Source organism: Hyperoodon ampullatus (genome assembly GCF_949752795.1).
Source record: "Hyperoodon ampullatus genome assembly, chromosome: 9".
Lineage (NCBI taxonomy): Eukaryota > Metazoa > Chordata > Mammalia > Artiodactyla > Ziphiidae > Hyperoodon > Hyperoodon ampullatus.
The window spans coordinates 49,323,683-49,350,273 of NC_136922.1; the positions used below are offsets into that span (position 1 = coordinate 49,323,683).

The window sequence follows — 26,591 nt, forward strand, 5'->3', positions numbered from 1 at the left end:
AGTGATACACATCTACTTTTGAATGGTACCTTTTCCTTAGGAGCCAACAGAGCTTTAAGGAGGAGAAAGATTATACCTTCTGAATGGAATAGAACTTATTTAACATTAATTGGCAGCACAGCTAAGACAGACTAAAAGATGCATGCTTATGAAGCAATGGAGTAGTTCATGGCTATTGTTGAGAACAAAAAATGGTCAGTGAAGCAATAGTGGCAAAGATCCATCAAGCTTTGTTGAAAATTGTTTTCAGATTGTGTAATCACAAATTAAACATTTCCATCTAAAGCATGGAAAGTCACCAAGGAATATGAGCTCTATCTACTGTTTTCTAATCAAAGGCCTCTGTCCCACTGCATTTAACAGAGAAAGTCATCCCTTGGTACCCGTGGGGGACAGATGCTCAAGTCCCTTCTATAAAATGGCGTAGTACAATGAATACAGTTGACCCTCCATATCCACAGGCTTCACATCCAGTTGTATTTTCATCCACATACATGCGTGTTGTGTATGTGTGTTCATTCATCGTGTGTATATAAATGAATCATTGGAGCTGCTGTTCATAATATCAGAAAGCAAGTGATGACATATGTTCTTGATTATTCTGCTAGTTATCTCAAAGGGATATTGTTTGGTCTTTTAAAGTAAAATACAAGTTTATGTTTCAAAAAAATGATATAATTCAGAAATGACTTTAAGAAAGTAAAATTTTCTCTTTACCCCTGACCACCCTATTCTCTCTTTAAAGGATTACCACTGCTTATGTTTTTTATATATCGTTAAGAAAAGAAAACCTTTCTATTTAAATCTGTATTTATTTCTCTCCTCCCTCTCTCCCTTTTCTCTATCAAAAATTGTACAGACACACACATCAATGGTGTATCTATGTGTTTTAACAAAAACAGAATCCTCCTAAACACGCAATATGTCTTAATTCTCTTTTCTCATTTTATTTAATAACTGTATATAAGTTTCTTTTAAGTTTCTTTTCTTTTTTTTTTTTTTTAAAGCAGTTTCCTATTGATGGGTATTTAAGTTGTTTCTAGTTTGGGAACATTATAGTGACAGGGTGAACATCCCTGCATATAGTGTGACATACTTTTGTGAGTATATACAATGAATTCTTAGCAATGAACTTGTTAGGTCAAGGGGCATGTGCATTTTTTAGTGTTAGTAGATTTTGTCAGATTTCATCAGTTTATCACTTTTATCTTGGTAGCATACAAGTACGTAAGAATAATTTCTCAAGATAGCAGCTTTTAAAAATACCTGCTTTTATGAGCTCATGGCCCCATATGAAGAAAACAATTGTTTAGTCATGGCTTTGAGGACATCGTGCCATGCTAATTTTCTAACACTAAGGGACACTACATGGTTTTACAACCACCCAAGTGGCAGTTCTCTTCTGATTCATCCACCTTTCCCTTTCACCCAGACCTCTGTGAAAGCCTCCTCATGGGTTTCTCTATTTTGATTCTTGATTCCGTCAAATCCGTAGTCCCCACAGCAGCCTGAGTGATCTAGTTAAAATGTAAGTCAGGTTAATTCAGTCACTCGACACACGTCTCTTGAGGTCTGACTGTGTGCCTGGCACTGGTCTAGCCATTTAGAATGTCACTGTGAAAAGCCAAGCCACTGCTCACTTTGGTGGGTAGAAGTCAGCCGTCAAGAAACCAAATATATGACATCAGGTGGAGCTAAGGACCCTGAAGAAGAAGGAGGCAGGGTGAGGGGATGGAGAAGGGCGCAGGCTGGATGGAATTGGGATGTTGCCTTTTAATAGGGTGGCCAGGGAAGGCCTCTCTGAGGAGATGATATTTGAGTAGAAACCAGAGGAAATAAGAAGCTAGTGTGCCCTAGACACAGAAACTGTGTCTCTGGTGAAAAACTGTCTAGCAGTTAGACTAGAACCTACTGCGCTTAGACTAGAACCCCAGTTCCATCCCTGCTGGCCCCGTCCTCTTGACCCTCCATTCTGTACCGCCCGCCTACTCTGTGAGCTATGCTGGCCACCTTTCCTTTTCAGATACTCCAGGCTCATCTGCTCATTTTCAGTTCCCTGAAGGCTCTTCCCCTCACATCTTAGCTCAGCAGATGCCTGTTCAGAAGGACACCAGGTCACTCGCTGTCACATCCCCCTCTTCCAGGTCTCTACATAGCACCCATCACCATCTGATAGTTCTGTCCGTCTCTGTCTCTCCCTCATCCAGAGTGAACTGTGATACCAAAGACCTAGCTTGCTCAGTGCTGCTTGTAACAGCTTCTGGCACATAAGTAGACATTTGATAAATATTTGTTGAGCAAATAAATAGTAGGCAAAAGCCAGGTGTTTCCAAGTTACTAGCAATGATATGAAAGCATGGAGAGAGAATAAGTTGACAAGTAATGACCACAGAAGACCAGGATACTGGGGAGGTCAAACGTAAAGGAAACAGCCAATTAGATGAAAGGTCGCTTTCCCAGGTTCCGAAGGCTCCATTTATTCACCTGGCAAGCTCTGCCCTGGGCACTGGGAAAATGAAAATGAATTATAGCGCATGTTTTTTTTTTTTTTTTTTTTTTTTTTTTTTTTTTTTTTTTGCTGTAGGCGGGCCTCTCACTGTTGTGGCCTCTCCCCTTGCGGAGCACAGGCTCCGGACGCGCAGGCTCAGCGGCCATGGCTCACGGGCCTAGCCGCTCTGCGGCATGTGGGATCTTCCCAGACCGGGGCACGAACCCGTGTCCCCTGCATCGGCAGGCGGACTCTCAACCACTGCGCCACCAGGGAAGCCCATAGCGCATGTTTTTATAAAGAGTTTACCATCTCATGGGGGCGGTCAGGCAAGTAAAGAGACCTTTGGAATACAACACATGCAGTTGAGAAGGGCTGTCAGAGTGCTGCACACAGAGTTCTAAGAGAGATGGAGCTGACTCATAGCAAGAAAGCCAGGGGGCTTTGGAAGGGGAGATGGCATTAAAAGATGAGTCATAGTTAACCAGGTAGAAGGCAAAGACAAATGGCATGATAGGGTTTGTGTTTAAGGAGGGGTAATTCAGCGTCAGTGTGGAGAGTGCCACATGGGAGAGCAAGACAGAAAGCTGGGAGGCCAGTTAGGAAGATACAGACTGGGGATGGCAAGGAGGAGGGATGACCGTGACCTCAACCAGGGCCTCACGGAGGGGAGAGGCAGTAGGGGGATATATTTAAAGGATGTGTGAGAGTTAGACTCACAAAGTCTTGGAAATTGATGAAAGGTGAGAAGTAAAAGAAGATTAAATCAGCCCAGATTTCTGGCCTGAGCACCTGGATGGACGGTGATACTGTAAATTTTATAATTTCGTAATATTTGAGAAGCTGCAAGTAACCTTCAAAGACCTTCTATCTGGTGTTACCTTTATAATTGAGGAATCGAAGCCCAGAAATCATAGGAGAATCAGCTAGGTGTTTGGTAGGCAGGGCACAGCTAGGCCTGAGACTGCCTCCTGACTCCCTGTCTGGTGTTCTTCTTACTCTACCCTGTTGAATGTAGGACTAGAGCCTTGTCAGAGGGATGCGAACTTTAGACAGTCTTCTGAGGGTCATCCACGAGCATGAAGCTATGGGAGTGGGTAAGATCCCCAAGCCGATGGGACACCAATGATGGAACTCAAAAACTACCCTCATTAGGGTGGCAGGAGTTAAGTGAGTATGGGGGAGAAAATAGCAGAAGCAGCCATCAGGTGGAGAACCAGAAGAAACAGTGCTGTGGGAGCTGGTAGAGAGATGAGATGTAAGCAGAAGAGGAAGAAGTTGAGTGGTATCAAGTGCTGCAGACCAAGGGGACTGAAGTCCAAGAAAAGGCCTTTGAATTTAAAGATGGAGGCCACTGGTTATCCTTAAGAAGTCCATTTAAGGAGAATGGTAGAGGTAGAAACCTGGTTGAGAAAATATTAGCAGATACAGACCATTCAACCTAAAGATTTTACTGTGAAAGAAACAAAAGTGAAAGCATACAGCAACTGGAAGAAAAAGTAGAGGCGAGGGATAACGTTACAGGGGAGAAGAGGCTGAGAGATTTGTGGTTTGTTTTAATTTGTTGGAAGAACCATGCCTGTCTGTAGACAGAAAAAAGAGTCACTGAAAATGGAAGGATTTGAAACATCTGAAGATATAGCAAGATCAGATATGGTGCTAGGACTTTCAGGAGGGACAGAGGCAGGGTCCAGGCTTAGAAGCGTGTGTGTTTGTTCACATGTGCGTGCAAGCTCGTTAGAGCTAATGTTTGATGAGGGCTCACTTTGTGCTAGGCCCCATGTGTAGAGCTGTATACACTTTACATCATTTAATCCCTACTACAGCCTACTGATGCAGATAGGGTTTTTTTTGTTTTTTTAGCTCCAAGTTACAGTTGAGGAAAAGAAGGCTTGATGGGTTTAGGTAATTTTTCTAAGGTCATATACCTTGTAAGGAAGTGGGAGGCTGGGTTTCAAACTCAATGCAATCTCTCTTTGAAACATGAGTTATCACCTAGAGATATCTTGAGCCAGATGAGAGAGAGCATATGTCTGATAGATAATTCAGGGAAGTTCAAAGACAAGGTTCTATGCTACACACGGATATGGAGCAGTTGGCAGTTTTGGTGTCATTGTTGATGCGAGCGTGCTAGGAAAATGGAGATGAAAAGAATTGAGAGGACACCAAACAGCACGAATGTGTGATAGCTTAGGTCAGGGTAGTTATATGATCATTTTTTCCTCATTCCTTTTAGTACCCAATACTTTTAAAAACTGTTAGTTAGAATGGCTCAATTTTGCTTTGTTTTGTTTTTTAAAGCACATGTTACCTTAGATCTGATATCAACTCTTTAAATTATAGAAATTAAAATGATTTTATCCATTGCGAGGCAAGAGGGCCCTTCTGTTTCCTTAACTCTTGCATTAACCAGCGTAGCAGTGCAAACCCCACGTGCCCTGCAGAGAGCCACATCACCTGACAGTGAGCCAAGCTGCTACCCAAATGATAGCTATTTGTGTTCTTTGAAAAATAATTTTGTGCCTTCCTGATAACTTTGTCATAAATATCTGCTGTAAAATGAACATTTTGGGCATTTTGTCTTATTAAAAGACAGTTATTTTAGAAATTAATGAGAGGGTATCAGGTACCTCAAGGGGCCAGGTTTTGTATCTAACATGGTGTGAACTTGCAACTAATATTGGAAATGATGTAATACTGTCCCTATTTCTGCTTAGAAATTTGCATTAAAAAAAAACAAACTGGAAAAAAAAAAAAGACTTAAAAAACCTTTCTGTCCCTGTGTTTCAAATGCATTATCAGTAAAAGAGGATAGTAATGATACCTACATTTGGAACAGCAAATAAAAGGAGACATCGTGAAAAATACTATTTCTATTGAACAGTGCTGGAAGAAATGGAGTGTGCTGAAGGGGGCTAGAAAATATTCTTTAAAACATTAAAAAATGGTTAATTTTTTATCATTCACTCACCAAATATTTGTTGAGGACTAACACTCTATGAGGTGTGCTGAGTTACAGAGATGAGTATGGCCTCATTTTGCCTTCAAAGTGATCAGTATTAAGGGAGGTGAGAGAATAATTCTAGTGCCATAAAGTTCTTTCAAAAATTAATTTTAACAGGTAGTATAGCTTATAAAAGGAGAAAATTCAGATATAAAAAAGTATGTAATAATAAAACATTAGTCTCCTAGCCTCATGCTGTGGGTAACCTTCTAGAGGCAAACATTTTTATCCAGTTAGTGTTTTGTTTTGTTTTGTTGTTGTTGTTGTTGTTTTTTGCTAAGTGCCTGCAGGATTGGTTTCAACAGCTCTTTTTTATTTTAGTTCATCTTTTGGAATATAATATGCTGTTCTTTATATTTAGAAGTATTGAAAGTGATGCTACTAGTCCACTGTTCATAGAGGGCTCTGAATATATTTTCCAGAAGTGACAGATATATTTCTACTAATCTATCCTTATATTTCTCTGGTTTCTAATTGTGACCAAATTCTGTATTTAAAAGATGGCTAATTTGAGAAATGTTCATCTACTCTAAAATTAAGGAGATATGTCTTGTGACAGCCATAGTCCCATGTGGAGTATGATCAATTTAGCAAACTAGTTTAAGCTTACTTGATAGGATTAGGTCTTCTGCCAAATAAAAGATTTGCTCTTAGCCTGATAAATGTAGAGCTCTCCTGTGATTCAGGTATGAAACCATATAGGAGTCACACTCCAGCTGCCAGTTGTTTAAAGACTATATCAGCTAATTCTGTTTTCACCTCCTGACAGGACAGTGTGCTTTTCGTTGATAATAGTAATTGTCTTTATATCACCACTTTTTATTGAAGATCCTTGTGCTAGGTATTATACTAGGTACTTTATATTAATCATTGAATTTAAATTTAATTCTTATGTCAGTACAAATATTACTCAGTTTTTTTTGGAGAGGAACTTGAGGTACAGAGACTTTAAGAACTTCGCTCAACATCAGGTAGCTAAGTGGCAGAGCAGTCATGTGAGCCCAGGTCTCTGACTCCAAAGTCTGTATTCTTGCTCCTGCAGTATCCTGCTGTTGATGTGGAGTGGCGGAATTCAGATATAGATCCATATTTAAGATGATACATTTTGACACGTGTGTGTGTGTATGTGTGTGTGTGTGTGTGTGTATATATATATATATATAAAACTGAATCATTTTGCAGTACACCTGAAGCTAATACAATATTGTAAATGAAATATAGTTCAATAAAAAAAATTTTTTTAATGCTCCCTCATACTATCTGGACAGCAACGAAAATTGCTTTGTTTCTGAGTGGAGGGAGAGAGAAGGGGGAGGGGAAAACCCACCCCTAAGAATCAGGAACTCCAAGCTTGTCTCACATAAGTTTGCAGACTGAATTTATATTTCTTGAGGGATATGAAAACTCTCAAGCTGGGAATTTATTTTAAATAATCTTGAATTGGTAGTGCCTCCAGCTACCTGGCAGAAGCAAACACAAGTTTCGTTAAGAGGAACCCACCTTCAGCCCAGATGTTAAAGAATTTTCATAGATAATGTTCCAAGGAAAATGGGCAGCTCATAAACAAAAGTCTCAAATCACACAAGGAAACAAGGCACTTTAAAAAGAGACGGCAAAAACAACTGACAGCATTTTAAACCTCCAAAGATTTAAAATTTAAAAATTATCATAGCTATAAAGTGAATGTTTTTGTTTTAAAAATTAAAAAGGTGAATATATTTATGACGATTGAAATTTAAAATTCAGCATTTCAAAAATTCTTGCTTTAACAGCAGATTAAACACAGCTGAAGAGAGAATTAGTAAGAGAATTACTCAGAATAGAGAGACAGAGAGTGAGACACAGGAAAGTGTGAGGAGGTCTAATGGGTATAAAAGAAAACCAGGAGGAAAGGAGAAATGATGGCTGAAAATTCTCCAGAACCATTGAAAGCTATCAATCCATAGATTCAAGAAGTACAGCAAATCCCAAGCAGGATAAATAAAATTAATTCAGACTAGACAATCAGAATGAGACTGCTGAACGCTAAAGCTGAAGAGAAGCTCTTAAGTGGCTAGAGAGAAAAGCAGATTGTCTTTAAAGGGGAACAGTTGAACTGATGGCTAACTTAGAAACAGGAACAGTGGAAGCCAGAAGTCATTTGAATGGTATCTTCAGTGTGTAGAGGAAAAACCTTTCAACATAGAATTCTATACCCTGTAAAAATGTCTTCCAGGAACAAAGGTAAAATAAGGACAATTTTTAGACTAGCAAAACTCAGAAAGCATATCACTGGTAGAACCGTACCAAAGGAAATTCTAGAATGTACTTCAAGTGGAGGAAAGTGATTCCAGATGGTAGTTTGGAGGTGGAACAGGGGATGAAGAGCAAAGAAAAGTGGTAAATATTTAGTCTAAATAACATTGTCTGAATTTAAATGTGTGTGTGTGTATATATATATATACGCATACATATATACGTATGCATGTATGATGGTAATTACAATGCTTAATGTTATCTGAGCTAGAATTAAAGTCCATAACAATGATAAGATGGAGGGGTTGCTTATAATTTAAGTAGTCTAATGTGCAAGTATTATATAGGAGGAAGGTAAAGATAACAGACTGTAAGTTAAGTATTTATAGTAAAAATTTCAGGGTCTAAACCTTGGGACTAGAAACAAACCATGCAACTTGCAAATAGGTAGCAGGGAGAAGTTGGGGGGAAAGACAGCAAGAAGGGAAAGAAAAGAAAAATTGAAAAGATGGGACTTTTTTACAGATTAGCTTTGTGACGGGGACAAAGCTTCTCAGAGACCAAAATTCCATGTAATAAAACTCTGAGCCACTTATTGGATTTCCAGTCCATCTAAATGAGGAGCATCATTGATGGCAAAGCAACATGTAATAGTAGAACAGTAGAGAATTAGAGCTGGCACACGAGTGGCATTTCCTAACAAAAAACCTTGAGTTACCAGGGTGCTTTTGTTAGAATTGCAATGAAATTAGGGAGACACCAATAATCTTAAAGTCCCTGGACTAAAGAAAGCAAGTAGTAGGCATTGATATTTTATATTCAAATTGAAGTAATTTCAGTGTCACTTATATGGAGTCTCCAATTGTTGACTGGTTGATTTGGCTTTAACGCCAGTGACACAACATAACGGAGCTTGGCACCAGTAATGTTTCTCAGCAAGATACTGAAGTGCACCCTGTTCAAATCCCTAACTGTCCCTTGACTGGGCAGGAGAGGTACTGCCAGGCTGTGTATACAAGGGTTAACTCGCTTGGGAGAAACCAAGAGGAATGCTAAGGGATCAAGACATGACATGCTGCCCATTGTTTGTAGCTCCAGGATCAAAATATACAATTATACATGCCAAATAAATTCTAAACCTGTAAAGTAGGAAAAGAGGGGTGGCTCTGACTACAGGTGCCAGAAGCATTAAATAACCTTCCCAGACAAGGTGCACCACTGTTGTCTTGAATGCTGCAGGTTCCCCCCGGTCTGGCATTTTCCCCCATGCTAGACAATGTGCATTCACTGCAGGAGTCTCTGTTAAGCCTCTGTCTCCCAGACCTGCTGGCTCCTGGTGCCCAGCCCTGACACAGAGGTGCCTTTGTGAGTGTAATTACCTTCCCCTGTATTAGAAATAGTCTGTTTCAAGCTGTATTTGCAGGTACAGCTAGAGTAAGCAGGAATTAGCATGTGAAAAGACCTGCCCTGGCCCTGACTTCTTTATCAACCACCATCATTCAGGATGGTTTTTTTTCCCTCAGATTCATTGGGCAGGTGTGATACCATCCAAGATGAAGAGCTTTAAAGGAAGGAAAAAGACACTGGAGATAGCAGTGTATGTGTGTAAGATACAAATCCTGTTGTGTTTTATCTTTTGACAGTTTCATGCCAAACAGAGCTGCCGGAGTAAGCTTGGGTGGATGATTCCAGCAACTTAAGAATTGATGAAAGCTCCTTTGGGCTTTCACCATAGTGTCCACATCCAAAAAAGCATGAGAAGTAAAACAGATATTTCCTTTGCCTTGGCGATACAGTGGCCAGCGTCTCTAAACCTGTCTAATTGGCCTGTGTGCATCATGGACCACTGAAGTTAAATGAAGTTCCTAGACCTTAACTAGAATGGTGACGGAGAGACTTTGGAGGGATATGGAATTGGAACGGAGCCAGAGTTGATAATTAAACTAGATCTGAGTTTTGGTTCTAGTTTATTCACATATAGGTCTCCCCTGAGATGCCTTTTATTGTTCCTGTCTATTATTAGTGGGCCTTTTATTAAAAAGGAAAAAAAATAATAATAATTTCCCTTTTTTGGAGAAAGAGTGCTTTAACGAAGAGTAAGAGATCAGATGATTGCATTTTTCATTTATTAATTTCCCCCAAGTGATTTTACTGTGTGTACAAAGGAACTTCAGGGCCAACCAGGGAATGTCCAAGGGCAGGGCTGCCTAGAGCAGGGAAATGTGGGGATTTTTCTTAAGGGGAGGAACATTTAAAGATTTATTTTAGGTGGTACACACTTTGTCATTTATTAATTTTTTAATGGCCAAAGTACTTCTTTCTGTGTTGCTGACGCAGGCTCTTGTGCAGCATGGAATGTTTCCCTTTATTATAAAGTTGCCTGTTCAGAATGGCTGATCACTTAGTAAAAATGGTACGTGGGGCAAGTAGAATTCAAGTCGAACAGGTTTATGTTTTGATGTAGGACTGGAGGATGGGTGTTCACTGAGAAGTGAAGGATTTATCAAGGAATCTGGGGAACATTCTCACTGTTGGAACTTTAAATGCCTTTCTCACATCCTGTCTCCCTTTTCATTGTGCCAAACTGGCACCTGCCTTTGTGTCTTAGGCCTGGAGGAAGTCGGGGGGCGGGGGAGGAGGAGGGGAGGAGACCAGGAAAATATAATAAGCCTGTGCCTTTTTCTTCAACCCTTTGCGAAGTTAGCTTTCCTTGGGAACTGGGCTTTGATGCCTGGGGTGTGAGAGAGGTGAGAGACACCTCATGACTCAGGAGAAGTGATGTGCTGCCGGGAGATGCCTGAGCAGGTGCTGGGGTGTGGGAGGATGCAGGCTCCGGGAGAGGCAGGGACCACAGACCTCCTCATCCCCACCGTCCCTCACACTTGTCCTGGACTCGATACTTTACATGGGACTTTAATAATTATTTCCTTGTGTATTCCTAAACCCCTGTCCCCCTCTCTGCCCCGAAGAAGGCAACCTTTGGCCATTTTGACAGGAGAGGAAGGTTCAGAGCTCTGTTTCCCCCAGCGCTCTTTCATTACACAGCCACACAGCCATAGAGGGGAGGGTACCTCTCTCAGGTCCCAGGGCTGCTTCATACCTTGCTCAGTGGAAATTAGAGTTTCTAAACGTTTTCACTTGCTGGCTAGATGGTCCTGCCTCTGTGAAGCAGAGATGGTGGCCATTCCACAAGGTAACTTTCTTCCTTCACTTTCCCTTTCCTTCCTGTTTTTCAGATAATCAGAAAACTGAAACGTCTTACAGAGTCTCACCTTGGCTCCAGCATGCATAAATTATTTAAGCACATTGTCTGATCCCTGGTAGGAAAAATACAGCATATTTCTGACCATTTTTCCTTTAGTGTTTCACAGTGTAGCTCCGCCTTTTCCTTAGATGTGGTCTTTCTTTGTTTGTTTGTTCATCTGTGTTTTGATCAAGTCATTTTTCTTCTTAGTCATCTGGAACTGTTTTCAGACATCTCTTAAAGCATATCACACCTCTTATTAGGCTCATATTCTCACACTGATACATGATTTACTGTCATGATTTCAGGAAAGCAGAGTTCCTTCTTGGGAGAACCCAGCTGCTTCTTCACTTGGCCTTACTCTTCTTGTGTCACAGGGATATTTCTAATTTCAGGTCACGTATCAGTATATCCCAAAGCCTCTCATTTCTCTCTTTAGTTGTGGTGTTTTCTGTGGGAGTTGGCAAAGCCAAATCAGTGTCACCAGGAACATGTCTTAGGCCCTAACAGCCCAAGATTTTCTTGTTTTCTAAATTAAATCAGACAGTAGTTTCTGGCTCCTGGTTGCTTACACTCTGAAATAGGCAACACTGACGTAGGCAGATATACAGCACTGAGAAAGTGTAGACAGTGTGGAGCCATGTGGAATCTGCTCCTTGTCTATCTTCTACTTACTTGGAAAGGGTGGTGTTTGGGTTTAAATGAATGAAGAGGAGGTATTTAAGAGGTTGATGTGCCTAGCTTAGCAGTCATCAAAGACGATGTAGAGTGATAGGTGTGCCTGGATTGATCAGATGAATGGGGCATCGAGTAGCTTTACCTGAGAGGAATCAGGCTGACCAGGAGAGGAAAATGGGAAAGTGAAGTCATTACAAAGCTTTGAGAAGGGTGACAATACTGGGCCTGATCCACAGGGCAGCCAAGACCATGATGATGGTGGAGTTTTTAAAACAGCATATAGAAAAGAAATTTAGGCAGTATGGCTGAGGAGATGTTAGACCATACCGCCCCCTCACTCTCCCACAAAAAAGAAAACCAAAAAACTGGATAGCATGAATTTAAGGAGAAGAAAAGCATAACTGAACCACAGAAGCATGACCCCGACTATGGAACGGTTGATAATATTACTTTTGAAGGCGATGCTCCAAAACATATATGGTGGTTGCAGTGTTTATCTCTTGCTGGTGAAAATTAAGGGCAAATTAAATTTTTAATACTTTAAATTAAGGCAATTTAAATTTTTAATACTTTACTTTGTCTGTGATAGGCACTTAATATTTTCTAATGGGGGGAAACATGTTAAAGGGAAAATATTACCAGCAAAAGAAGAAAAAAAAAATGAGCAGAGCATATAGACTGAAGTTCTATAGATGCAGAAATGTGGGAGATGAGGTCCATAGTAAAAACTAATAGATTTAGTTAAAAACAAAATTTGTGCGAGGAGGAATTTTATCATCCTAAAAATTACTCCAAAGTGATTTGTTTAGTAAGTCAGTAATATGGCAATTTTTTTACTATATTGAAGGAGCCAGACATGAAGAAGATTTAACTGATCTTAATATGAGTTGGTCATTTGGTATTTAATTTGAATATCTCCTGGACAGACTCTGCATGTGAGCAAATAGCGAACAGAACTTATGGGAAGGTTTGTAGGCAAAATAAGGAAAAGGAAGTGAAAATAGACAAACAAATGAGTGATAGTATTACCCTTACACAGTAACTCCCTGGCTTATAACTTTTTGAAAAACTAATCATCAGGAAAGGATTGGACGCTACATGGATACTGGTGTTATACTGTACTTTTTCCCCTTGAAAAAACTGGGAGGGGTGGAAAAAACTTGAGCCTCCTGAGTTTTGGACCTGTCTCTGGCACTGCCTCCAAGGAGGTCCCTTAAGCAAGCCAACAGCAAGGCCCTTAATAAACGTGGGATTGATAGGTTAACTGTCCTGGGCATCAATTTGCACATGTATAAAATGAGGAATTTGGGTGTGGTGAATTTTGTAGTTCTTCTTTTCAGTTACGCATTTAACAGTTTGGGTGTTAACAGAAGTGTGGGCTGATTGGCCATACGTGATGGGGGATCTGTACTCAAAGTGGCCAGAAGCAGCTTAACACATCCATGGGTGAGTTGATTGAAGAACAACCAACATGACAGAATCCAGATTCCAAGCATTTGTTCTGGTTGGAAGGATGGGCCAAACTCGGATGAAGTTTAATAGGATTAAACACAAAGCCCTGCTTATGTTACTTGTTTAGGACAACTAATTAAGTTACAGTAGACCTAGGTTAATAGAGGTTCATATGGAAAAGACTAAGGGCTTTATTACCCACAAGCTCAGTGTGAGTCAGGAGTATAATGCGGGTGTCAGAAAAGCAAAGGCTGCAGTAACAGATGTGTAGTGTTAAGGAACTTTGACAGATTGGAGGCTGACATCAGGCAAATACCGGAGAGCCAACATCACTAGACCTCAATAAATGTCACTGGGCTTGGCTAGATCTGTGGAATCTGGATGGATTCATTATTTTCCTTGAAGAATCTCTAAATTTGATGAACATTTTTGGGCATTAGAAATCTGTGAAAGAAATGGTATTAAATCATTGTGTTGAAAAGGGGGGGCTTCTGAAGGTAGGTAGGTTTACCCTACCTAAAACACAGTATATGTCTTGTGGTTTTCATTAGAATTTTATATCGTATTTCTGGGCATGCATCAATTTTCAAGGCCTCCCCATGGCATTATTTTGGCACCAGAAACTATTTGGTGAAGACTTTGCCTTAGTTGCTAATTGTTCTACACCGAGCTCTTAAATATATAGGAATTATTATAAACATTTTAAGGCTTTAGGACAGGCATTTATCAATGTTTCATAAACCCTGGGGCAGTCGGGCTAAGTATATGACTAAATTGGGGGAATCCATGAACCCCTTGAAAAGGTGTCTAATTTTTTACATATGTGTAATTTTTTCTGGGAAAGAGTCCAACATTTTCATCGGAGTCTCAAACAATATGAAAAACCCCTTCCCCTACCATCTTTATAATTTGTCCACTTCCTAGTGTGTAAACACAGAGGTATCTTGGTTTTTGTTGCCCATCTTCTGAGAACAGATCCTCCTTGAAATGCCAGTGACCTGCCATCAATTAGGGATTTAAAAGGATGTGGCAGGCAGAGTTCCGAAAATGTTTTCATCGAAATCTTACCATTAGAATAAACAAGAACTCTCCCCTCTCGCTTATACCACACAGTAAAATGTTTTATTTTAAAATACAAGATTCTGATTTATTACTTGCAGAATTTGGGTTATATATATTTTTTTCTGTTCCCCTTTCAACTTGTTAAGTACAAATTTGGTCTTCTCCAGGAATATTTTGTTCTGAGGGAAGCTCCAAAGAAGTTTGATCTTCTGAATGGGATATGTGTTTCATGTGGTTTTTCTTCCTTTTCAAACGTACAGGGTGCCAAAGCATGCTTTCTGCGGGACATTCCTTTCTCGGCCATCTACTTCCCATGCTATGCTCATGTGAAGGCTTCCCTTGCAAATGAAGATGGGCAGATTAGCCCCGGAAGCCTGCTCTTAGCTGGCGCCATAGCCGGTGAGTGTCCTCAGAGCTCTGTTCCCACTGTGCCACTGCACTGGAATTTTTGCTTATAGTTCTCGACAGGGTACATGTGAGATGGCTTTAGATTGCTTTGAAGAGCTACTAAAATGAAAGGGAAAGAAATGAATCTTAACTTCTGGCAGGTTAGACTATTAGACAAGCTTAATTTCTCAACTCCAAAAAAAGCTCGTTAAAAATTGGTGCATTTGTAGTATTGTTGGATTCCAATTCAGGTTCCGTGTCATTTCATAGTTTCACTTCATGGTGTAAGAACAAGAACTGTTCAGTCAGAAGTTTTTTAAAACGTTAATACTTGTGCCTTAAAGGTGTCTAACCAAAACAGTACCTAAAACTTGTCCAAAATTTAAGCAGTAGTTATTGTCATTGAGAGAAAAGAAATGTAATAGAACTAGAAACAGCTTGGGTCTATTAGATACCTGATTCCTGCTAGCTGTGTAAGGTTGTAAGATTGGGGGCGGGGGGGCGTGTATTGAATCTCAGAGAGAAATGACTGTCTTCGATAGTGCTACAGTGAAAGTATCAACAGAAGAAAATAGACGCAGACGTTGGCTTCTACATTCCCAGTGTAAATCCTTAGAGGAAATTTGATTATAGCCCCAGCAGGAATGAGTTCATTCTTTGATGCTTCTCCTTGTTTAGAGACCCTAAAGGCTAGAACAATCTGGATTAGCTCTCCAGGTGGTGACAAACATTTAATGAGTTAACAGACCCTAAGGCAGTCATGGGGTGCCTGGGTCCAAACAATTTTGATACAGGTGTTGTTCTCATCAGACATGTGGCTTGAGCCTCTTGAGAATTACCCCCTGCTTTGAGGAGTTGTTTGCTGTTTTGTGAGCCCCGTGTCCTGCCTGTAGCCTGGGGAGCCCTGGAGGCGGGAACCCATGGGGCTCCTCTGTAATTCTTGGTTAATCCCTTTTCTTCAAAGGTGGTGATGTTGGTGTATGAGGCAGGGCTGTCCTTTCCTGGCTGCTCAGGGAGCCTCACTGTATGAGTAGCAGTGGGACCACTCTACCTAAATCAGAAAATCATGATCTCAAGACTCAACCATAGATTCCCTGTTTTAATCCCAGTTTGGCCGTTGACTCACTCACTGTGTCCTTTATATGTCATTTACAGATGTATAAATGATAATATCTTTTGAACCAAAAGGGTGTATATAATACAATTTATTTCCAGTTATTTACTTGAAATAAGGTAGGACCTACTGGGGAGAACTGACATACCACTTAGTAGTATGTGACCTCGGGCAAGTTACTTAAGCTCCCTGGGCTTGATTTCCTCAGCCATAAAGGGAGATGGTAATTGTACTGACGGGAGAGAGTGGCTATGAGGCTCTAGTGAGAGCACCCATGTGGAGGACTTAGCCTGTAGCCTGGCAGAGAGTAAATACTCAGTACGTGTTAGCCATCATTATGTTGAATCCAAGAGAATCTGTCTGTAACTCACTCCAAAAATCAGCTGCAACATCAGAAGATAAGTATTAGAGCTCAGATCAAAGTCTAGGACATTCTCCAAGCTTTGTTTTCTTTGAACCACAAAAATATTGCCTTTAACTCTTCCCTTGGAGAAGATAGCTACCCAGACATAATTTTTGTCTCTGGGTACAAGTTTTCCTGGGTGATCTTGCAGATCAGTAATTTCTACAGTAGAAATTACGAGTGGATTTTTTTTTCTCTTTTAAAGTTTATTGTCTTCTATTTTTTGTTGGATTATGAAAATATTGACCATTGTAAAATATTTGGAAAGTATCGGAACACGTAAATAAGATAACAGTATCCATTATTCCATGACTCTAAGATAATCACCATTTAATATTTTTGCTAATTTCTCCCCCCCTTGGATGGTTTTTAACAGAACTGTGATCACGTTATGGGTATGTGGTTTTCACTTAGTATCGTTTCGGAAGCGTTGTTCACCATCACAGCAAAATGGTTCATGGCATGTGCTGTGGGGTCAGACTATCTGGGTTCAAATTCCAGTTTCCCTGCTGAGAACTGTATGACCTGAATGAGTTACTTAATGCCTCTAGGCTTGTTTCTCCACCTCTATATGGAAATAAGAATAGTCTTAGTCTTATAAGATTATTATGAGGATTAAGTGAATTAATGGATATAAAGATCCAGGAAAGCACCCGGCACATAATAATTATTTTTTAAATGTTCAATAATAATATTAATTTTCTTATGTCATTTAAAACTTTGTAAACAAAATTTTTAATTTGCTGCATACTTACATCATCTTCAATCTTAGATAACAAACTTTTTTTTCAAAAAAAATTTAAATACATGGTATTGTTAAAAAACATCTTTGTACATAAGGCTTGTCCCCCTATTCTGGATTGTTTTCTTGGGAGAAATTAATTCTCTGATGTGAGTTTGCTGGTTTAAAAAAAAAATTATGATTGTTTTTAAGGCATTGCCATGTCCTTCTTGAAAGTTTGAACTGCTTTACATCCCCATTCTGCTATTATTTTAGCCCTCTAGCCATCCTGTTGTCTTTCAGAGTTGTTTTCCACATACCTTCTGTATTAGTTACTTGTTGCCACATAACAGGTTACCCCAAACTTAGCAGCTTCAAACAACAAATGTTTATTATCCCAGTTTCTGTGGGTTGGGAGCAGCTTATCTGGGGACCTGTAGCTCGAGTCTGTCAGGAGGTTGCAGTCAAGATGTTAGCCAGGGCTCTAGAAGGCCTGACTGGGGTCGGAGGACGCGCTTTCAAGACGGCTCAGTCGCACGCATGGCATTGGCAGGACCCACGGCATTGGCAGACCGTCAGTTCCTTGCCATAGGGCCTCTCCATAGGTCCTTGGATGTCCTCGTGACACAGCGGCTGGCTTCCCCCAGAGCAAGACCAGAGAGAGAGGGAGGAGGGAAAGGGAGGGACAGGGCAGGAGAAGTTGGGGGAGGAAGGTGAGAAGAAGAAGAAGCAAATCGAAGCTGCAGTGTGTTTATGACCAAGCCTTGTTAAGTCGTACTCCTTCATTTCCACACCGTCCTATTAGTCCTGCTGATCAGCCCTCCGTAACGTGCACGAAGACCATGCAGAGGCAGAGGTGTGAGCACCAGCAGGTGAAGATCACTGAGGCCCATTTGGGAGTGAACTGCCACGCTGACTATAGAACGTTTACCTTCATTTTATTGTCCATCTTCCCCTTCCCTGTAAGACAGGACAATATAAGACAGACTGTGTCACTGGTTTTTTCTTGAAAGGACACATAAGCCACAAAGCTTGATGGTCTTTATCTTCCACAAACCTGTATAAACTATGTAATGAGAACTAAGCTACTTTCTTAATTTCATAACAGATATCAGAAGCCAATGGCAACTGTCATAACCTCTATTCTCATTAAAGTTAGGGATGTTTCTGTTATCCAGTTTTTTAGCCTTATTTGGAGGTTCCAGTCAATGTGGTAAATATGAAAAGGAAGGAAGAGGCATAAATATTAGAAAAGAAGAAATGAATCTATCATTATTTGAAAATGATTGTTTACCTGAAAATCCAAATTAAAATGCCTAAAAATATCAGAATTAATAAGGAAGATTAGTAATTTTTTTTTTTTTTAGTAAGATAAACATAAAAATCTATATCCAGTGATAAGCAGTTAACTGATGTCCTGGGAGGAAGCAGGGCCACCATCTGCTGAGTGTAGAGCCTTGCAGGTGTGCTCGGCCGGGGAGCCGAATTCAGTATGGAAAGGGCAAGAAGACTGGTCAGAAGTGTGCCCAGTGCAATACCATCAAGAAGGGCAGTGAGCACAAAATGCACCACACGTGTGTGGGCTGTTGGTTGCAAGCCAGTTCAGACCCCATGTTCCTCTTGTGGATACCAGGGGAAGAAAGGCATTTCCTCAGGAGAGGACACAGTGATGGGGTGGGTATGCACAGAAGCCCAGGAAGTAGGTCCCAGGGCCAGAGTGATCTTTGTTGTCATGAAGAGAAAGGAGAAAAGCTGATCTCAAAATAAGCTATGAGGAACAGTAATTGACCACTAACTTATTTATTATAAGAAATGTCTTAATGCTATTTTTATGTTATGTAAAATACACATTTTAATATAAAATATTTTTATATTTTATATTTCAATTTATCTCTTATACAGGATACGTATATTTTTTGTTGAACAATACTATTATACATAAGATGGATCTGGGTTTAGTGAACATGATTTTACCTTTTATGTTTTGACAGGAATTTCAGTTATTCAGTAAGTATTACCTTACTTTCTCCAAAAATTTGATTTGATTTAAAGTTAGATTGCTTTAGTAATATACAGCCTTTTTATTTTTTTATTTTTTTATTTATAGCTGTGTTGGGTCTTCATTTCTGTGCAAGGGCTTTCTCTAGTTGCGGTGAGCGGGGGCCGCTCTTCATCGTGGTGCGTGGGCCTCTCACTTATCGTGGCCTCTCTTGTTGCGGAGCATAGGCTCCAGACGCGCAGGCTCAGTAATTGTGGCTCACGGGCCTAGTTGCTCCGCGGCATGTGGGATCTTCCCAGACCAGGGCGCGAACCCACGTCCCCTGCGTTAGCAGGCAGACTCCCAACCACTGCGCCACCAGGGAAACCCAATATACAGCTTTTTAACAGGTGGTTGTTAGTATCTTAAAACGTAGAGAATATTAAATTTTTTTAGGTCTATGTATCTAGTGATAAACTGGGAAGATATTTAGATACTGGGAACATCTCCATTAATTCACAGGATCGAGTTAAGACCAACAGATATTTGAATTTATGTTCATTAGCCAAAGTGCCTCATGTGTTGTCAGAAGGTGAGGGTTGAAGCAAGGGGCCTGAAATTAAGGAACCAAATTCTGACTCACTCTAATTAAGTGTTACGTTTTTGATTAGTGAAGGGCATTTCACTATGGTTTATGGGTAATATCAAATGAAGGATATCTAATACTTCTCAAATGTTATAGAGTGACCGCTCATCCCAGATGATCCTGTCAGAGTGGTGAGGTAGAGGACAAGTCAGACTGCAGGGATGGTCTTGTGATCTTGTCTTTGAATTAATTAGCTTTAGACTAAGTCGTAATTCAGGAATATCTTTAGAAGAGTTATGTGTGTGACTGATCATGATGCTTTTACAAATGTATTAGAAGAATTAAGTTAGGAGAAAAGTACCATTGGCACATAATTATATAAAATGTTAACAATTTTTTAATTAAGTAGACATAAAGCTTAAGATAATTTAAAAGCAATTCTTAGATCCTTAAAAAAAAAAAGTAATGGAGAGGTTGGATCAAGGTAATGGACTGAACATGTTGATCCATCTCTCCTCCCAAATACCTTAAAATGTTAGAAAATACATGTTAAAAAACTCCTTATTGGGCTTCCCTGGTGGCGCAGTGGTTGAGTGTCCGCCTGCCGATGCAGGGGACACGGGTTCATGCCCCGGTCCGAGAAGATCCCACATGCCGCGGAGCGGCTGGGCCCATGAGCCATGGCCGCTGAGCCTGCACATCCGGAGCCTGTGCTCCGCAACGGGAGAGGCCACAACAGTGAGAGGCCCGCGTACCGCAAAACAAACAAACAAACAAACAAAAAAACTCCTTATTAGCACCAGCCTTCAGAAGATAGGAACCAAAACCTGAAACAAGTGAAAAATGCCACAGCCCAGAACACCAGCAGGAGAAACTACTTTTATTAATTTAAGAGCAAAACCAGATAATTTTAACCTCAGAGTGAACAATAGATAAAATGCTTTGAGTGTTGGGGGAGGTTTTAGGGTAAATCATTAACAAGAGTTAAGGAACTGCATTTACCGTGGGGAGGTCGGCTTGCTCCTCTCTCTTCTCCTTTTTATATGGAACTTCAGGCAACATTTGAAAGGAGGCTAAAAGCCCAGAGCTGTATTCTAAAGGAAGGGAACACTTGCCTGGAGAGGGCGGTTGTAAAGAACTGAAAGAAAGCAGGGCAAGGCTTAACGGTAATTCCAGACCTTTACCGCAGATGCGGGGGGTGGGGGGAAAGAAATGAACTAACAGCAGCTCTTCCAAAGAGGGGTAGAAAATAATTCCTTCTACCTCCAGAGTGAAGCACCCCGCATTGCAGGATTCGGAAGGTCCCTGCCCTGCCAGCCTATCTTAGCCCCTGCATGCAGTTACGGGCCTCACCCATTTCACAAACTCTCTCCATTCAGGAGAGAGGCCTGTGGGTGAGGCTGGCCCAGAGTGCAGCGGAAAGCTGTCCACAGCACAAATCAGCCTGTCCTTTGAACTTGAATGTCAGTAGACAGCCAGGGGTCCCCTCAGACAACAAGGAGCAATAAGGTAAGTAAACAGAAGAATTACAGAGAAAACAGGCAATTCAGGGAATACAGGAGAACTTTTAAGAACTATAATTAGGGTCCTCAGATTTGAAAGAAACACTCAGTAGGGAGGCTTTCTTGAAAGTTAATAAAAAGATTGCCAAACTTAGAAAGCCATAAAAAAAAACACACACCAAATTTGACACATGGAAAATAAAGTCATGGGAAAAAACAAACAAAAAACTCTAGAATATGGATCACAAATACATAAATGAAAAATAACAGAAAATTTAAGAGATATGTAGGATGAATCTGAGAGGTCTAACATCTGTTTAATAGGAGTTATCCAGGGAGAAGCAATAAGGAAAAGCGGACAGAAAACCAATCAGTAATGGAAGATTGGCTTCTCATCTGCGGTGCTGGCTTCCGTCAAAATGCCGAGGAGAGGAGGTCTTGATCTGCAGTTATGTTCCCAGCAGGCACGCTTGCCTTCAGGAGCAGAGGCCAAACCAGGGTAGTCCCTCCCAGCCAGGACTCACAGGTGCCCCTCACAGACCTCTCGGAGGCCAAATGAAAAGCGAACTTAAGAAAGAGGACACTGTGGGGTATATGAAACAGAGCAGATAAAAGTTAAACCCGAGAGTCGGTCTGAATGACTGCTAACCTTGGCTTATGTGTTTTTGTACCAGAAGCGTCGTTGGGAGGCAAGTAACATAGAAAGGGAGACAAAGGGAGGGGGCACCGCCTCCTCAGCTTGCAGAGATGTCAGTGCTCATTCGTTGCACACACTGTAACTCACACCTGTGTAACAAACGCTCATGATATTTAGACAAATTGAATTAGTCAGGAAAGGGTGGAAATCAAAAGGGAAACACCTAGAAGCAGAGAAAATAAAAACCGTAACTAACCCAGGATGGCAGAAATCAGTCTGCGAGCCACAACTGAATGCGTTCAGTGCCCCTAGTAAAGACAAACAGTTTTAGCCAAGTTGTGAAAGAAAATCTAGTCATCTGAAATTCGAGAAAACAGTGACATAGAAAGATGGAAAGAGAATGGATTGAAAAATATGTACCAGGCAAATACCAACAATAAGCAAGTGTAGCAATATTAATGTCAAACTAAATGGAATTCAGGGTTTAAAAATAGCATTCAGAAGCACAGAGGCATATTTTACACTTAGAAAAGGTAAAGTTCACTAAGAAGCCTCTCTGTATTATCAACATAATATCGTCTTATAAAACCTCAAGTTAAAAGTATGACGAGAATGTGGTATTTTCTCTTTCTAAATGAAAATCTTTACACTTTTCGAAACTGATACATCAAGTAGATAATATAAATAAGGGTGCAAAGGGGTTCTGCAAACTTAATCTTGATCCAAAATACATAGATATTAACTGTATCCCATAAACAGAGAAGCACATTTTTTTTTTTTTACAAATACTAATGGGATATTTGTGAAAATTAAGGCTGACTTACCCCAAAGTCGTATTTTTTGTCATATGATATCTTTTCATTGGTCCTTGCTGGGTTTTTGTTGTTGTTGTTGTTGCAGTACGCGGGCCTCTCACTGTTGTGGCCTCTCCCGTCACGGAGCACAGGCTCCGGACGCACAGGCCCAGCAGCCATGGCTCACGGGCCCAGCCGCCCCGCGGCATGTGGGATCTTCCTGGACCGTGTCACGAACCTGTGTCCCCTGCATCGGCAGGCGGACTCTCAACCACTGCGCCACCAGGGAAGCCCCTGGGTTGTTTTTGTGTGTGTGTGTGTGTGTGTGTGTGTTTTGAGGTAGAGTTGAGGTACAATATTATATAAGCTTCGGTTGTACAGTATAGTGATTCACAATTTTTAAAGGTTATATTCCATTTGTAGTTATTGTAAAATATTGGCTATATTCCCTGTGTTATACAACATATCCTTGTACCAAAGCTGTGTTTTGCCAATCATGCTTTCTTTTTGTTGTAAATGACCTTCTACTCTCTAGCTGCTGGGCACCCCCTTAAAGAGTTATAATTTTTTTTAATTTTTATTTATTTATTTATTTTTGCTGTATGTGGGCCTCTCACTGTTGTGGTCTCTCCCATTGCAGAGCACAGGCTCTGGACGCACAGGCTCAACAGCCATGTCTCACGGGCCTAGCCGCTCCGCGGCATGTGGGATCTTCCCGGACCGGGGCACGAACCCGTGTCCCCTGCATCGGCAGGCGGACTCTCAACCACTGCACCACCAGGGAAGCCCAAGAGTTATAATTATTTTATTGGCTGGAGAACACCCAAGTTGTTCCAGTCACACAGGTAGCAGGTGGCCCCAAGTTCTCACCATTTGTCTCATCTCTGAAGCACCAGCTGGGCAGTGGTCCCCTTCCTGTTGAGGAACCTAAAAGCTGCCTCCCTGTTGCCTAGCCTTCTCTTGTTCTCCCATCTTTGGGAAGAGAGAAAACTTGACCTCTTTTTGTTGTTGTTGTTGTTGTTTTTATTTGGTTGCACCGGGTCTTAGTCATGGTACGTGGGCTCCTTATTTGTAGCATGTGAACTCTTAGTTGCGGCATGCATGTGGGATCTAGTTCCCTGACCGGGAATCAAACCCGGGACCCCTGCATTGGGAGCACGGAATCTTAACCACTGCACCACCAGGGTAGTCCCAAGACTTGACCTCTTGCTCAGCATTGTCTTTACCCTTTTGCAAGCCGGGAGGGACCAGGCAAATTGGCTGAGAGTCTTTGCCATCCCTGACCCCCCAAATCAACACATCTCTGGTGGCCAAGCTCTTCCCGGTGGATGCTGCCTTCCTGGCCTTGCTTTGGAGCAGCCTGATGCTATTCTCCAGGTGAATTTAGCAAATCTCCACACCAGAAATCCCCTGTCCACAGGGATATCCACAGTCCCTCCGAGGCCCTGGCAGCTGTCCTCCTAGGAGAGGTGGGAGCAGGGGGTGGAGAGGATGAGAGTCGTGTGCAGGCCGCCATGTTTCCAGTACCCCGCCCCCGCCAACACACACACCAATCACTTTTTACCAGACAACTTGCTTAACATCTTACACGTTTCTCTTGGCATTTTTATTCCACTGATAAATGTCTTTCCTCCCTGCCCTCCCCAATACTTCTCTCTTTTTTCATAACAAGTAGCTATTTATGAAAACTGCCCTAACTGAAGGAAACTTTTTACCCATTTTATTGCTTGTATGTCTTTCACATTCACACTCTGACATGCCTCCCCACCGTTGTAAGGAGGATTTTATTGCGTGTCTAAAGCAGACAGCCTTGCTAAACTCTTTCTAAACCAGGAAGTGAAACAAAATTGGTGGTGTGAACACAGTGGGTTTCTAAGCATTTTTCATGTTTCCTTCCATTATGTTGGAGGATAAATTCCTGGCTCAAAGTTGAAATAATTCCTCTAAGCTAATAGGAAATTCAGTATGACTTATCCAGTAAAGCACTGGATATAAAGTGAGCTTTCTCACATGCAAAAACGTGATGCATTTTAATAAAAACTGTTAAAATGAATGTTTGAGGAGCTTAGTATAGATGGAAGAGGAAAAGATACAGCTTACTGATATAAATGCAAACGTGTACTCTGCAGATTTCCCCCCGGGCACATACGCACACACTGTAACTTTAAAGCTGTCTGTTAGAAGGATGAGATGGAGTTGTGAGCCAGACCACGTTGGTTTGGACAGAAATTCTTACAGAATTATTAAGCCTTAAAAAAAGCAAAGGAGATTTATGCATCTGCATTTGACCATTTTGGTTTGGAATAGGTTCATAATGGAAAAGTAATAAAACCATAAGAGACAGTGTCTTCTGAGTACAGTCTCGCTTTTAAAAAATCTAAACATGGGCTGCCCCAGTTTGGATAAAATGACTGTTGAAAAATTTCCCATTGGTAATTTTGGGAGGGTTTTTGTTGTTGTTGTTGTTGTTTCTTTTTCATTGATTATCAGCCAATGTAAATTTTAAGCTTTCTGTCATATTTTTTTCTGGAGATGTCAGTCATAGGAAAGAGGAATCCTGAAGTGTTATCTGTGGGCGCCTCCCCTTCAGGTCACTACACACACACACACACACACACACACACACACACACACACACAACACACACACACACACACACACAGTTTGTTTAGCTGTCAGTAAAGTCTTTCTCTGATGTAAATGAAGAGGTGAGGGTTTGGAAGGTGGGGGGTGGTTGAGTGTATGTGACAAGGCACCGCCGACTGCCAGAAAAGCAGGAAGAGGAGACGGATAACAAGCTTCACCTCTGAAAACTCAGACCTAGTAACTCTGATTTCCACAGGAAAGCAAAAGAAAAAACAAACAAACAAAATCTTTCTCCGTTCTCAACCACTCGAAGTCATCGTCTTGATAAATAATTCCTTCAAACTATTTAAGAATATAAGCATAACAAACGGAGGTTGGTGATCTGGAGACGAGGCGTGTGCTCCTCTAGGTGTGTTGGAGCCTCCTTCACTGCGGACGAGAGTCACAGCTGTGCTTCCCAGAGGGGACAGCAAAGAGGCATTTGATTTCATCCGATTCTTAACTTTCTTTCCACGGCCGGCAGTTCAAAGCACAGTTCTTTTTATATAGGGAGAATGTGACTGGACTGCGAAGGTGTTGTCTTTCCTGCAGGTATGCCTGCGGCATCTCTAGTGACCCCCGCTGATGTTATCAAGACTCGATTACAGGTGGCCGCCCGGGCCGGCCAGACCACTTACAGCGGAGTGATAGACTGCTTTAGGAAGATCCTTCGGGAAGAAGGCCCAAAAGCTTTGTGGAAAGGAGCTGGCGGTATGGAAATAATTTGCTCTTAACTAAACCTTTGGTATCAGGTGAATTTTTAAAATCTCATTGCATCTGTTATTTCTTATTTCTTTCAAAGCTCGTGTGTTTCGTTCCTCCCCCCAGTTTGGTGTAACTTTGCTGACCTATGAATTGCTGCAGCGATGGTTCTACATTGATTTTGGAGGAGTGTAAGTATCCTGCTACATTTCAGCTGCTTCTGATACTCTGTTGTCATTGAGAAAGGTATGTCTGTTTAGTCCCTATGATGAAGTCGAAAAGATGTAGGAAAATACTGAAGTCACGTTATCAGACTCATTTCAAAAGGAAATATACAGCTAACTAGAATTCCACAATTCCTCTCTGATCCAGACTTTAGCAGTTTTTGAACGTTGTTTTTACCAAGTTAAAAAACAAAACAAAAACTCAGATTCTCGCTCTATTTTCTCTCCTTTTAGGAAGCCCGTGGGAGCCGAGCCAGTTCCTAAGTCCAGGGTCACACTGCCTGCTCCCAACCCCGATCACGCTGGGGGCTACAGACTGGCAGTTGCGACGTTTGCAGGGATTGAAAACAAATTTGGGCTTTACCTACCTCTCTTCGAGCCGTCAGTATCTACCTCACAAGCCATTGGTAGAGGCCCGTAGGACCGTCCCTGGGCTATTGCTGTGGCTTTATTGCTACTGCAATGAAGAACTCCCCATCTTGGATTGAAGCAACACTTCATTCCTTTCACTTCCATCTCCTGTTTAAATTCAAGTCGAGGCTTTTTATAAGGTGAAATCATTTATTTTCTGTGTGGTTTCTTAACCTAGATCATTGTGAAAGTTTTCATAATTATTCTCTGGGCCTCTGCTCACAAACCTTTGTGTCTGACGTTTGCTGGGATTTGGTCAACACTAACCTGATGTGGAGGAAGAAGCAAGTCTGAATACAAATTAGAACCGTTCTCCTTAGGGTTAGGATTATGGCCCCGAAGAG

General features: G+C 41.2%; 1 protein-coding gene across 1 annotated transcript in view; it reads left to right on the plus strand.

Annotated features, from left to right (window-relative positions):
- SLC25A13 (solute carrier family 25 member 13) overlaps positions 1-26,257 on the plus strand; it is a gene marked incomplete at both ends in the record, with an annotated part of 202,965 nt that extends 176,708 nt beyond the window's left edge. Inside the window, 4 exon segments of the mRNA XM_079712019.1 lie at positions 14,424-14,562; positions 25,463-25,621; positions 25,713-25,803; positions 26,071-26,257. Of these exon segments, the coding sequence (XP_079568145.1) occupies positions 14,424-14,562; positions 25,463-25,621; positions 25,713-25,803; positions 26,071-26,257 (576 nt within the window).
- Positions 26,258-26,591: the final 334 nt, after the last annotated feature.